Here is a 14,151-nt window from a genome sequence, read left to right as displayed (position 1 = left end):
CTATCTTACACCGGCTCGTCTGCACCGAGCGGGCCTCTCGGTTGACGCAGCTTGCCCCCGTTGCGGCTTTGCCCCGGCGGACTTTATCCACATGGTGTGGTCTTGCCCGGACTTGGGAGGCTATTGGAGTGGAATAGAAGCGGACCTCACGGATGTTTTGGGGTGGGCGGTGCCACATAACCCTCGACACAGCCTACTGGGTATCACAGATGGCCTAGACGGCACGCGCGTAGAGAAGCTATTTCTTATGACGGCACTCATGGTGGCGAAGCGAGACATTGCAGCCGCATGGAAGAACCCACAGCCGCCTAGCTTGGCCAAATGGAGTGCTGGGGTGGACTGGTGCGTGGCACAGGAGCGGGCTCTCTACCAGGCGAGGGGCTGTCTTAAGAAGTATCGTAGGGTCTGGGGGAAATGGCTGGGCAATGTATTGTGAACATGCTGTTTGGGGGGGGCGGGGGGGGGGAGATGGAGTAGTCCTGAGCTGTGTGGTTGTAAGCCGGTGGTTCGACAGGCTCATTGTTTTTTCTGTTGTGTCGCTTAAAACAATAAAAACTTGTTTATCAATAAAAAAAAAAAAATGTACTTACTTTTATAAAGCAAAGTACAGACAATCAATTATTGAGTGTTATTTTTGAGCACCTGCAAATGGCGATACTAGCCCACACCACCTCCCTTGAGTAAGCCTCAGACTGCTCTGCAACGCTACCCTCTGAGAGTCAGGCGCTACAATTGGGTGTTTGGTTCCCAGTGAAGGACAAATGTAGTCATGTTATTTGTGTAGGCCTCACAGATGCTGCCTCGTTTTCCAACAATGGGTGTTCCTGACCCCAGCTGCTCAGTGGCTAAAAAAAGATAAAAAGGCTTACAGAGGGTTGATAACCTGTCCTAATGTAAGCCTTACTTGCGATAGATATCAGGTAGTTTTCGGTGTGGCTTAGTTTCTTATATATATCTATGTGTATATATGTATAAAGGAGTCGCCCCCCCTCACCAAATTTGAAAGACAAAAAAAAGACAATGGTTGTTTGTCTTACAAAGTTTGATTGGGTGCCCACGACCTGCTGATTGTTCTTCCAGGGCATAAGGACACATGTTTCTTTCTTCGAAACTGCTGAACGCTGTTCTGCATTTATGGTGGTCATCGTATGACAACGTGTTGTATGTACTCTGAGTTCTGAGAGTGTACTTTTAGTTTATATATTTTTAGGTTGTCCAGCATTTTATAATAGGACTAGCTGAATTGTATTCGTAATGTTGTAGGAGAAATCTCATGAATTGGTCTCACGCTACATCACTAATCACACTAATAGATCATGGTGCCTTCTGCACTCTTGGAGACAGCGGCATTTTTTACATCTGACTTTAGTTAACTTCTTGTTTCACCATCGAGGTTGCTGAGTGAATGCACAGTTGGATTCTCCCAAGCAGAGCCTGACCGTGCGAGCTCCAGGCTGGCTGTCTTTGGTATTAAGGTATGTAGCATATTAACTGCAACCCTCGTAATTGCAGACCTTACCATGCGGATTATCAGCAAGGATTTAAGAAAGTAATTCTTATAATCCACTAAATTGTCTGTCTTTAAAATATTTACTTGTTGATTCATAATGGACACGTGTATATTTGGTATCTGCTTTAATATGTTTCCATATATTTGTGCACTAGGCTCTGCTTCAAATAAAGGCTCATAAAATACCAATGCAGATTTCGGGCATGGGCTCTCCTGGGAGTGAGGATGATGGGAGGTCCACTTCCGTACCTGTATCTCTGACAGCTAAATATATTCCTAATGCAGGCTCTCCTTCATACTCTTGTAAATTCACTGAAGAATCATGAGACACAGCATGGCTCCTTCCCCCAGTTCTGAATGTTAAGCTGGTGCACGCGCTGTCCAATGGAAATCTACTGAGTGTGGACAACAATGGCCCCATCAAGCAACAGAATGGGTGACACCGAATGAGTGGTAGATGGTGAGAGAGAGAATGAAGCATTAGATAGGTCTAGCAAACATGTATCCAGGCCCTCATTACCCAGGATCCTGCATATCCTGCATCTGCCTGTTGCTGGTAATGTGAATGCGGGCGGGTCTGTGTTAACCTTCATGGCATAGTAAGTGTAGTTTCCCTACTGAGGGTGAAATCCTACAGACTTCCTTCAGTCACAGAGCAGCCTTTGAGTTTGTAACTTAAGAGATCTTAGAGCTATCAGGGATACGACGAAGCCTCCTCATCTAGTCAGGCTACTTCTCTACCTAGTAGCTACATCTGAGCAAACAGTCCTCCCCCAAGTGCCATGTACCGACAGAGCATTTTGAGCGGTCTAGAAACTGCTCCCCTCCAGAAACGGATCCGCTTTCTCACTCCTTTTCCTCCTCTTATTCAAGAGGACCAGGCAAATGCCCACTTGCCCAGCTGGGATTAGCAGTGGAATTTGAATGCTCGTTTTATTCTATTGATTTGTGCAATGCGGTTTTGTGGTGAGAGCCATTAAGAAGCATTAGATCTTTTCTAATTTATAATATTTTCACAACTTGTTCCACTTCTTGAGCAGTTGCCAAACGTCAAAATGATCAAGCAGGTACATCGTGATACATTTGTCAGCAGAGGTAGCACACCTCGAGACAGGGACCCAGGCATCCCATTGGTGCCCTCACTTTCAGTTAAACCCTAACACTGTGGGACAAGTACTCTGCACCAGTCTGGGCTTTGAAAGGAAGCTATGCGGTGGCAGTTGTGAGATATTTTATCATGATCCGGACTCTGTTGCAGATTCTCATCCACAGGCTGGAACGAAGCCTAGTAGGGGAGGACACAAACCAATGCCAAGCTGCATTACCTCCCCTATGGCAGAGTATGACAAGAGAAGAGGAAGTTCTGCAAACATGAGGCCTGCACGGCAATCCAGCTCAGAGACTTTCACGTTTACTCATCTTTGTCTTCCACAATGTAGATATTCAGTACGCTGTTGTACCAGAAAGTGGTAGAACACATTACCCTTGTGATCGAGCAAAAGACTGCACCATGCACTCTCATTTTACAGGAAGCCCCTTTTTGAGCTGCTAGAGTATCCATATTTGCCAATTCAAAGTTTGAAAGAAGCACTAGGTTGCCCCCTTTGCACCCAAGACCCCTGGGGTTTCAGCATATAGGCCTACCTAAATTGAACTAGGGACGGTTTAAAACATTTTCTGCAACATTTGGCTCCAGTTATTTCCACTTTAAAGATAGGAGTGTTACTGTTGCTTACACCACAAACTAGGGACCTCCTGGGCTTGGTTGGTGCCTTCGTGTCCAGGGGTTCCCTCCAGATACCTGCATGCTATCCTAAAAGTGGAAAAACTTTACACAGACAAGCATTGTTTGAGTCAAAGACCTCTCAAGTTTCCAGACACCAACATCAGGAAGTTAACTGCGTCCAAGGGAAGTGGCAAGTACTGGGTGGGCACCTGAGGATGAAGATGAACTTTAAGGCCTTTGGGTTATTTTCGCTTTGTTGATATTCAACATCAGCCTTGATAAGCAATTAATCTTTGTTGGAAAAATAAGCATGTGTCCTCCGTAGAATGCGTTGAAATATTAAGGGAGTTATTCTCTGCAGGATGAATCCAACCATCGTGGGTGACAAAGGATGGTGAATTTTGGCACTACTCTATAGAAATCATCGAAACATCAATAGTTCCGTAATGCAATAGTTTTTTGTGTGTTAAACAGTGTTATTGCGAAACTGTTTCCTGGCTCTTTGTACATAATAACTGGGGTATCTTTTAGCAGTTTGAAGGTGGGGGGGGGGGGGGCGTTGCCATTCTGGGATGGAAGATAGATGCGAGGTGGGCAATTTTAGAGAATGCCGGACATCTTTCCAACAGCAGATACTGATCTGAATGCCATCTGTGTCCTCAGTCTGCTAGTCCTTCAGCTATTCTTGCAGTGCCTCTTCAATGGTCACCCAAAGACAACATTCCAAATTAGCTGTATAAATTGTAAGTCTTGGTACACCGATTGGACTCGAACACTTTGAGGATGACGAATAATTCATTTATAATCCTTTCAAATTAACTGTGTGGTCTTAAAGTTGCTCCTATCTACCTCTCCAATCCTTGTTTGGATCTGGCGTTTCCCCTGTGTGTGGTTAATAGATCCTACCTCTGCTTACTGTTCAGCTATCATTAAACAAAAATCAAGTGGAAACGTTTCGATTTTCCTCCAACTCTGGTACAACTGGAGTGTCTTCACTCACTTAGTGTCAAACAGAATGCGAGCCACAACAGCTCCAGACACTGGTCTAAAGCATCATCATTTCCGGAGACATTTCAGTACAACAGTTCTTAAACATCTGGTATTTACTCTGAGGGCACCCAAGCTCCCTACAAAACTGTTGAGTATCAAGTATCGACAGTAGGCCTAGACGCCTCTCTCCCAACCTAAATGCGGACATCCTTTGCACAGATGAGCACTGCTTTCGGTGGGTAGAGCTTGGCAACTGTATACGTAGCAAGGCTATGGAGACCTCAGGTGCATAAAGAGGCAGCAGAGGATGTGCATACCCGATGCCCAACTGTGTACAGAGCACAGCTGGAGGTCTCCTAGAAGGTAGAACACACCAACATATGGTCTGACAAGAAACATTGAACTACAGTAATCACAATCAACCTGGAGGTATTCAACCTATTTCTGACCCTACTAACTCTACTGGACCTACTCAGGATGCCATACTTGCGCTACTCAATATGTGAAATAGCAGGTTTTACTAAACTTCCCAAGTTTACGGAGGAAAATGGCTGTGTTAAACGCACAACTCTGATTCAGACCATTATATCCAATTAGACCGACCTCAAATTTACAGTAGACAAGAACTAAGTGGTTGCGCTATTGCTTCTGGACCTATCAGCACCGTTTGACACAGTTCACCACTGCACACCTACTACAAAGACATCAGTCATCTTGGAATACTTGGAAAAAAAATCGAAAATGGATTGGCTCTTACCTCAGTGGCAAAGTGTAGTATGCATACCTCAACTCCACACATCCAACACTGAGGAATCTCCTCTAATTTTCAACTTCCACCCAACACCCTAAGCCGGGTGATCATTCTACCTCACCCTGTACAGTTAAGCACATGATTTCCAAATCATTCTAAAAACAGATAGCTTGGAAGGGCTCTATAATTAAAAACTTGACAGATGTCTTCACCCAATAAATGCATGGATGATGACTAACCACTTGAAGATCACCACCTTATAAACAGAGATCATGACCTGTGAACAATAGCAAAAATACCAGTCCATTGACTAAAAACTCAAGGAACTCTAGGGCGCTCCAGTGATATCACACGAAGTAAAAAAACCTAGTTGTAATCTAGGATCCAGAAATATCTTTGATACCACATGGCAACACATTAATATACAGCACCATCTACACAATGAAAACATTTAGACACATCGTTCCATAGTATGGAGACCAACAAAAGCTGCAAGCTATCTCCAGGCCCGTAATCACCATGCTTGACTAGGCTAACAGACTATAATTTGGCATCTGCAGTTTCATTGTATGCAAAATACAACTAATATAAAAAGCTGCAGACTACAACCAAGAAGACACATGACTCCAGTCCTGAAATCACTCCACTGACTCCCTGTAGCTAGAAGAGCCATGTTCAAGGCACCCAGTATCGTACACAGAGCCTCCTAAGGAAAAGGACCACTAAACAGACTATTCAAATTCAAGCAATACAATACAAACTAAAAAGGACAATGTGCTCCAGACACACACCTCTGATCATCATACAGGTTACTATAAGAAACCCACAGGAGGCACTGCTTTCTTGGTACAAGCCACCAAACTCGAACTCACTAACAACCAAGATTCGAAGCATTCAGGAACATTTAAACTTCAAAAGAGGTGAAAACATGGCTATTTACAAGATAACTTTATCATCCCACAATTGTGGGGGTAGAACCTGGAATAGTAATTGCTCCTTCAAGTACAAACTATAGTTCACAGATGGGAAACAGTCCAACCAGCACTTAACCTTTACATTCAGGTATGCTATGAAGGACTGATTTAAGTTTTGCTTTGGGATTATATAGTTATGTCAATTCGTCTTTTACACTCCTCATCCTCTCTAATACCATAACACACAAAGGTCAGGAACAGACTGTAGTTCCAATAGGCAGCATAATAATTCCCTTTTACAACTTGACTGACGCTCACGTAAGGCAGAAAACTTATGGATCATGTCCATCACCCAGTACTCTACCAGTAAACAACAAGAACTCAATCGTCACCAACTGAACGGACATGGACTAAATGAGGAGATCTGCCATATAAAATCGATGGCCAACGTAGGGCTCTAGTTTATTCTACAAATGCAGGTCCCAACTAGCTTTGGACTAGAAGCATTTCTTGACATCTCCCAATAACAATGATATATGGCATGAGCGTAGTGAAATACATCCCAGGAGATCTCCCCAACCATCTCACCTTCTGACCTATGCCTGTTCAGAGCAAACTTTACCCTAAAAATCTCAGAATGGGCATCACAATGCAGTAATAAACTAAACAGACTAGGATTATAAGAGATACTATAAAACAATGGTCTTCAAACCTTTTCATGCTGTTGAGCCCCCCTCAGCATATTTGCCCCATATGCCCAGAAAGAGACAAAAACCAGACAGACAATATAACTCACTTACTCTATGTGCTAAATACTGCAAGCAAGTTAAACAATTTTACTGAAGCATAGGGTGTATCCTCCACCACGTATAACACGGGCAAGAAGGATATTCAAAAGTGCTTTTCACGACACCACTATAAATACCGGTAGAGTAAAAGAGTAAAATACTGAACACTGCGTAAAATGGCGAAGTAGAGATTTTTAGAAGAATAGCCTTCCAATAAATCCCAGAAGTAACATTCCAAATCTAACGTAAGAACAAGGAGCCTAAATGTGTGGGGGCCTTTAAATGGCAAAACTTGGTGTTCACCCTCACATTATATTTTTTCACTTTATGATAGCTAGCCGACAACTGACTACCCCTAACTCCCCCTTCTCACCCGCGCTCCATGTCTAGCGAGACACCTTCAGCTACTCCTGGCTTTTTCAAGCCATAAACTCTTAGCTTAGCATGCTGAGCTTTTTGAATTCATTCTTACAAAGTTTAAAGTGAAACTACAAGTCTCAAAATGCAGCATACGGTTGGCTAAAATGCCCTGATTGGCTGATGGTGTTGCACAAGTAATGAGGCGACTTGGCTGCTCTTTAACAATTTCAACCATCAACGTATCCTTTTTAAAAGCACACTCCTACATGATGGCCAACATGTAATTGGCAGACCCGTCACCCCAAAAATGTATGCAGCGTGAGGGTTTTTCAGAATAATGGTGGAGAGGGGCCGAGCAGTATTTAGCCTCTCCTAGGGCAGGACACAACATACATTATGCAGTCTCATTACAGATTGGCTCTTGGCCTTTCCGTTTTCTTTCAGTAAAATCACAGCACTGTTTGAAGCTGAGATTTGGCTGCCTTCTCATGGTACAGATCAGGTGTTCCTCTTTGCCAGAGTCTTGTACCCTGCTTTGACATCCCTCTGCACCCCCAAAGCGGTGCCAGCCCCACAAATTGAAGATTTGGAATAAACAAACCTGCATAGCTGTTCAAAGCTGGCAGGTACCTAAAAACCATCAACTGCCCACATCTCTCACATTCATCCATTACAAAACTAAATGATGTGTCCCATAAGACAATAACCGCACCTCGGTGGCTATGACTCGACATGGAACACTTCCCACATAGGATCAAAAAAACAATCTTCAAACTATAAACCCTGCATGGTGTAAGATGCTACCAATGCAGGCAGGAAATTCAGTATCCTGCCTCAGGCAATGAGATCTATAAAAATATTTAATAATACGAAGGGCTTTAAGTGAGGGTGGGGCACTTCGGATCAAGGACCCAGCAATAAATAAAAACAGGCCTACAAACGGCCCTCATTGGGCTCTATGTTCATGCCTCTCTCTTTACAGGAAAATGCACTGATAGATTTCTGAACAACGACTGTAAAACCAGTCATGGTGATATAGGTCAAGGATGCTGTTCAGCTTTGCATTTCACCTCTTTTGCTTAGCCTTGCCTTCCTTAAGAGTGTTGCTTTTTCCAGCATGTTGCGTTTCTATAATTTTTTTTCATGCAGAATATCACTCAACAGGGCCGTCCTTTTAAATGAGAAAGCTGGACCCATGCCCGGGGCGCCAGCTTTCAGAGGGGGAACCATCTGCCTCTATTGGGGGCATGTATTCAGCAGTCTTGATCTGGCTCCAAGGATTCAATTTAAATGTTATTTTAATCAGTTTTTCTTTTACGTTTCATAGACAACCGAGTTTAACCCTCGCCTAACCTCATTCCTTGCCCAGCCCTTTCAATCTACCTTGCACCCCATGCTAACCCCCCCCCCACCCCCGAATCAACAGCTTGGCACCAGCATGAAGCTGCTGAGCTGTGTGTGATTCAGCAGAGTTGGGGTGGGGGAAGAGATGCTTCTTGTGTTGAGCATACTCACTGCTCTGATGTAACCAGCCAATAACTAGCTTGTTAACACTGATACCTACTGTTGCCTTATTTTCCCCACAATCAGCAGCGAGGGTGCCAGATTTGGTATCGCCCAGGGTGCTCTCCAAGCCAAGGATGGCCCTGCTCTTGAACAGTGCATACTGTGAACCAGATCGCCTCTGGGTGCCATGATGGAGCGCTCTGGAGAGGAGGCTGGAAGCAGAGCAAGTTTCTCACAGAGTCTGTCAATGGGCCATAAAGGTGTTCAGAACACATGCTCATCCAATCCTTTGCCTCTCTGCACACCACTGGCTGTTTTTTACATGCCGTGGATGGTATGTGGAACGATGCAGTGTATAGTATGTGTAGTGAGTGTCAGTGGTGTGAGGGTGTGGAGAGAGCACAGTTTAGGAGCTGCGATTGAGTAGCTTGTGCGTGAAGCATGTATATAGAAAGATTGTCGAGAAAGCTTGGGGTGCAGTTGTGCAGAGCTTGAGGAAGGGTGGGCAGAGAAGGCTTAGCATCTGAAGAGAGGGATCACTTAATTGTATGTGGGACCCTAATTCGTGCAAGCACAATGACTGGTAAAGTGTGCACCACAGCTGTAGAGCAGGGTGCGGATTGGGATGAGCACGGTATGTGGTCAGGGTATGTAGAGGACAGCGGAGTGTGTAGAGTGAATGCATAAGTGCACTGTGGCTATAAATCAGGGTGTGAAAGGCGAATTGTGGTGGATGGCTTATTTGTCTACTCCAGAACACCTTTGCTCCTTTAAATAATTCAAGTCGTTACTATAAAGACGCTCAGGTTTATTAATAGCAAACAAAAGTCCTAATTAAGCCTACAGCAGGTCTTGAGAATGACTACTAGTGCTGTACTTTGCCAATGTTGTCGCTTCGGTCTGGTTCTGCCACGTGGCTCCAACACCCCAAAGCAGACAGCTACTGCAAGCACTCAGTGATATCATACAGACACTCTGTGTAGTTAATGTTGGGAGCAGCATATCAGGTGGAATCCGGGATGATCTCCAGCCAAGATTGTGCGCCTTTAATTCTACCCAAGACATGGTTGAAGGGATTCGAGAGGTGCAGTTAAATATTATGGACAGACTGGGAGAACAGACTATTAATTTAGACACAAAAACAACATTTCACAGCATGCATAATGAAACTCACATTTATTAAGATTACAACATTCTAAACCTACCTTCGTGCTCGACTCCCGGGACAGAGAGGTCTTCTGTTCCTTGCCAGAGTATCTTCCCCGTCTCAGCATCCCGAAGGTTCATCCAGTTTCTGGTTGGAAGTGGTTAAGGATTCACAATCTAATGCTTGGATCCCTTATTGCTGACAAGTTAAATATTCCAAAACATTTATCATTTTTTGAAGGAATGTAGAGAAGTTAATGAGGCAGCAGTAAGTGCACATGAACACGTTACTCACCTTCGGTAACACTCGATGTGGTGGATATTCTAACTGCAGAATCATCACCTTGAGAATCTCCTCAGGAGCTAGACTGGATTCAGAAAACCTTTCGCAATCCATCTTGCAAGCCGGCAAGTGGCACATTGGTTTCAGTCACGACTCCATCAAGCCTTTCGACATGAAGAAACAAAACCACATATAAGCTCCAAGCCAGTGTGCAGAAGTCTGCTTACACCATAACGTAATCTGGGCCACAAGACGGGGAGCATCACTGACAAGATGAGGCGCTCAAAAGCATGCATCATCTAAATTGGACCCAGATTCCCTCTGAAAAGTCCACTCCACAGAACAGGAGGAAGGGTGGGCAATGAGGATTCTGCTCTTACATACGGTATCCACTAGAAAGAAAGTTACCCACGGTAAATAAATTGTTCTTCTGATAGATCTCATCCCCCTCAGAAGGATCTCTTTGGGCCAAGACAATGCAAATTTATGCGAAGGATAATCTATCATAAAGTACACCTCTGGCCTGCTTTTACTTTCTTCGCACCAGCAAATCCAACAAAAAGCGGATCATCTAGTTCACTAGGTACTCCTTAGTCCGATCAATGTAAAAACGACATGCCCACCTAGGATACTACCGGTACCTTCTCCTAGAGGGATGCAGAGGAGAGAATAATATAGGCAGTGTGATGGACTGGACTGTTCCATGCCAGAAGGCAAAATAATTTTCTGAAGAACGCAACCAAGGCATAAATTTGTCAGGAAAAAAAAGGTGACACGACTGATAGTTTATGCAACTCACAGGTACAACACTAAAGACCATGTTTCTTATTGTCAGTCAAGACCATCAGGGTACAAATGTGTGAAGTCTCGAAAGGAAGCACGCATCAGAAAAGTCAAAAATTCAATTCTTAATGCGGCATATGAAGCGTGGGCAGGGGGAAACGAGTAAAAGGCCCTTCAAAAAACACATGCATCACATGGATGACTTGAACGACGAGAGCTGAACAGCCAAAACAAAGAAAGGTGAAAAGAACCGATAAGTAGCATTTAAGATTGCCCACAGCAAAACCTTGTTGGGCCAACAAAAGAACAAACTGGACATTAGTTACTTAGCCTGTAAAGGGTCAACCTGCTTTTCCTCACACCAGTTTACAAATTTAGACCAAAGGCCAGAAAAAAGAGATTTTGCGAATGGGCATCGAGCAGCCTGACACACACTACTGCTGATGGCAAATCAAAATCACTCAGTTGGCAACGCTCAATCCCTAGACTTTGTTTGTTCAGGACTCTGCCAGGCTGCTGAGACAGCAGGCCCGCCGGAAGAGGCAGTCAAAGCAGAAGGTAAATGCTGAAATTCAGGAGCTCCGAATACCAGACCATCAGAGCCCAGTTTGGAGCCATCCAAATGAGCTGAACCTTTTCACGCCTGACCCTCTTCAGGACCCATCGAATCAGCAGCAGAGTGGGAAACACGTAAAGAAGGCCTGAGCCCCACTGTTGCATCTCCCAGGGATAATCAAATAGGAAACTCCAAGGTGCAAAAGGTTGAGCATTGAACGTTCGTGGCGATAGTAAACATATCTATCACAGCAATGTTCCACTGGACAAAAGTGCCCTTTGCCACCTGTAGATGCAATGCCACTCAAGATCGCCCAGACCCCGCAGAGTTTGTCCACCCCAATTTTGAAAGAACCAGCAATGCGACTGACCATTCAGGAGCTCACAAGGTTCCTGCCCACTTCTCAGCCTCAGGGCCTTCAGACACAAGGCTCAAAACTTCACTCCTCCCTACTTATTGCAGCACCACATGGCGGTAATGCAGACCGGAAGGATCAAAACGGACTTGTCCATAGTGAAAAGAAAAAAAGACTTAAGGGCCAGCTGGATGGCATGCAACTCCGAAAAGTTGATGTGATGGCACTTTTTCACTGGATACCAGAGGCCCATGATCTCCACATCATCCAGGTGGAACCCAAGCACAAACAGAACATGTCAGGCACCACCGTATACTTGGTCTGGATAAAGGAGAAGGATCTGCTGAGAATGAGACGGGCATACACCATACACCACCTCAGATTTCAAGACACCAAATTCGAAATGCAGATGTTGTCAGAGAGGCACCCCCAGAGTTGGGCTCACTGAAGGGTCAGCTAAGGGCCAACATGTGTCAATTAAAGTGAGAACACCAGAATGCACAAGACCAAGAACCGAAGCAGCCTCAGAACTAGGAAGGTCAGAACAAATGCTTGCTCATAAACACTGTGTTGAGCCTTAATGTACCAGACTTGTGAGGGTGGGAAGGCCGTGATACCACCTGTCTAGGATAGCCCCCATAAAAGGAATACTTTGCACAGACCAAAGGTGTGATTTCAATTCACTGATTGAGAACCCCAGGGTGACTAACAAAACCATCACCTGCAGGTGGTCTGAAACTAGCTGAGGTAACCGCGCCTTCTGGAACCAGTAATCATGATCTGGGATAATGAGTATCCCTAAGCTGCACAGATGGGCTGCAACCATTGCCATGATCTTTGTGAACATTCAAGGGAACAAGGTAAGACTGAAGGGAACAACAGTGAACTGAAAATGTTCTGAACTCCCCACAAAATGGAGTAACTGCCTGTGACACTGCAGGAAGGGCACGTGGATGTACATGTCCTGCAAGTCCAAGGACACCATCCAATCCTCAGGGTACAAAACTAACAGGACCTGAGCAAGTGTCAATATTTTGAACCCGAGGAATGCATTCAACATTCTGAGATCCAAGATCGGTCTCAGTCTCCTGTACTTTTTGGTGACCAGAAGCATCAGGAATAACACCACATATCCTCAATTACCACATTGCTCCTACCCTTGGCAAGCAACGTTTGACTATCACTGAAGAGGACATTGGCAAGATGCACCAACATGCGAGTAAACATTGGGGGGAGAAGTGGGGGAGGAGGGGCAGTTAAGACATAGAAGACATATCTGAACTGAACAATTTGAAAGACCCACTGGCCCAAAGAATTTGCATGCCAGTCATGAGGCAATTTTGAATTCTGCCTCCTAGAAGTCTTGGATGGTAGTGAGAGGAAAAACTAAAGTGGCTTGGCAATGGTGGCAGTTCAACAGAAGAAAGACTAGGACTGGAACAACTGTTGGTCTTGCCACATCCTGGCCACCTTAAACAGCCTTGGCAAAAGAGTAGAGGTTCCAGAAGACCTTCTGTGGCGTGGGCAAAATCTCATATTCCAGAGGTGATGGGCAATGCGACCAAGAAGGCCCACAACGTTTAAGGACTAGAGTGCCAGGAGAAGTCTAAGAGAAAACCTTCTTGCCCATGTCATATTTCTTAGGATTGCCTGTCCGGCGGTGCAGTTGGTAGTTCATTCTGATTTACATTACTAGTAGAGATTGAACAATAAAACTCCTGGGAGTTGGATGCTCCATCAAAAAGGTCACATCATCAAGTGCAGGCCTAAGTGAATGAGCAAACAGGCCACAAAGGTGATGCTGAAAAAAATGTGGATCAGGCCAACGTGGGGAACTCAGCCAGGGCATCGCTGAATGGAAGCAAGGTTTTGAATTTGAAAGCCCAGGCTTCAAAGCCTCTGTCAAGATTGGTTTAGTCTCTACAATGGTCAACTGCAGACTCAACACCTCTACGGCTCCAAGCACCACCACTGCAAAAGAGGTACTTTCCTCACTTGGGGCTCTAAGGGAGAGTTTACATTTAATTTAATGCTACTGGCATTTTGTAGGTCAAGGAGTTGGTCCCTATTAGTGTAATGAGAGGGAAGATAATTAACTGTCTCCTTATTGTCATCTTTCATAGGAGGAATCATTTGATCCTATGGAGTTGGGATGGGATCTACAACCGTTACTGGTACAGAACTAAGCGTTACTGGGAGTCGAAGCCCGGCCTGGTGCCAGAGGTGGAACAGGATCAGTGGCTGCCTTTAAAGGATTAACTGCCGAAGACCAACTCTATGTTGATCAAGTTTTTAATAAAAATTGTAATCTCCTTCCGGCAAGGATTTCGAAACACACATTTCACAGGAATGTTGCCAAGCTTGTGGGCTATTTATTTTTCATTAGTGGAAACTACACTGGCCCTGTGAATTACAGATTTCAATTAATGAGGTTGGAAGGTATCATAGTATACCAGAGCATACAACAGGAGGGTGTTGTAGTG

General features: G+C 44.6%; 1 protein-coding gene across 1 annotated transcript in view; it reads right to left on the bottom strand.

Annotated features, from left to right (window-relative positions):
* Positions 1 to 14,151, bottom strand: part of PDE6D (phosphodiesterase 6D) — a 135,140-nt gene that overhangs the window by 38,497 nt on the left and 82,492 nt on the right. The window contains exon 2 of the mRNA XM_085635700.1: positions 9,751 to 9,839. Coding sequence (XP_085491826.1) covers positions 9,751 to 9,839 — 89 coding nt within the window. The remainder of the gene's footprint in view (positions 1 to 9,750; positions 9,840 to 14,151) is intronic.

The sequence above is a fragment of the Triturus cristatus genome, chromosome 11 (assembly GCF_964204655.1).
Source record: "Triturus cristatus chromosome 11, aTriCri1.1, whole genome shotgun sequence".
Taxonomy (NCBI): domain Eukaryota; kingdom Metazoa; phylum Chordata; class Amphibia; order Caudata; family Salamandridae; genus Triturus; species Triturus cristatus.
Note: the sequence above shows the minus strand (reverse complement) of the source record. Positions and strands in the feature narration are given on the sequence as shown.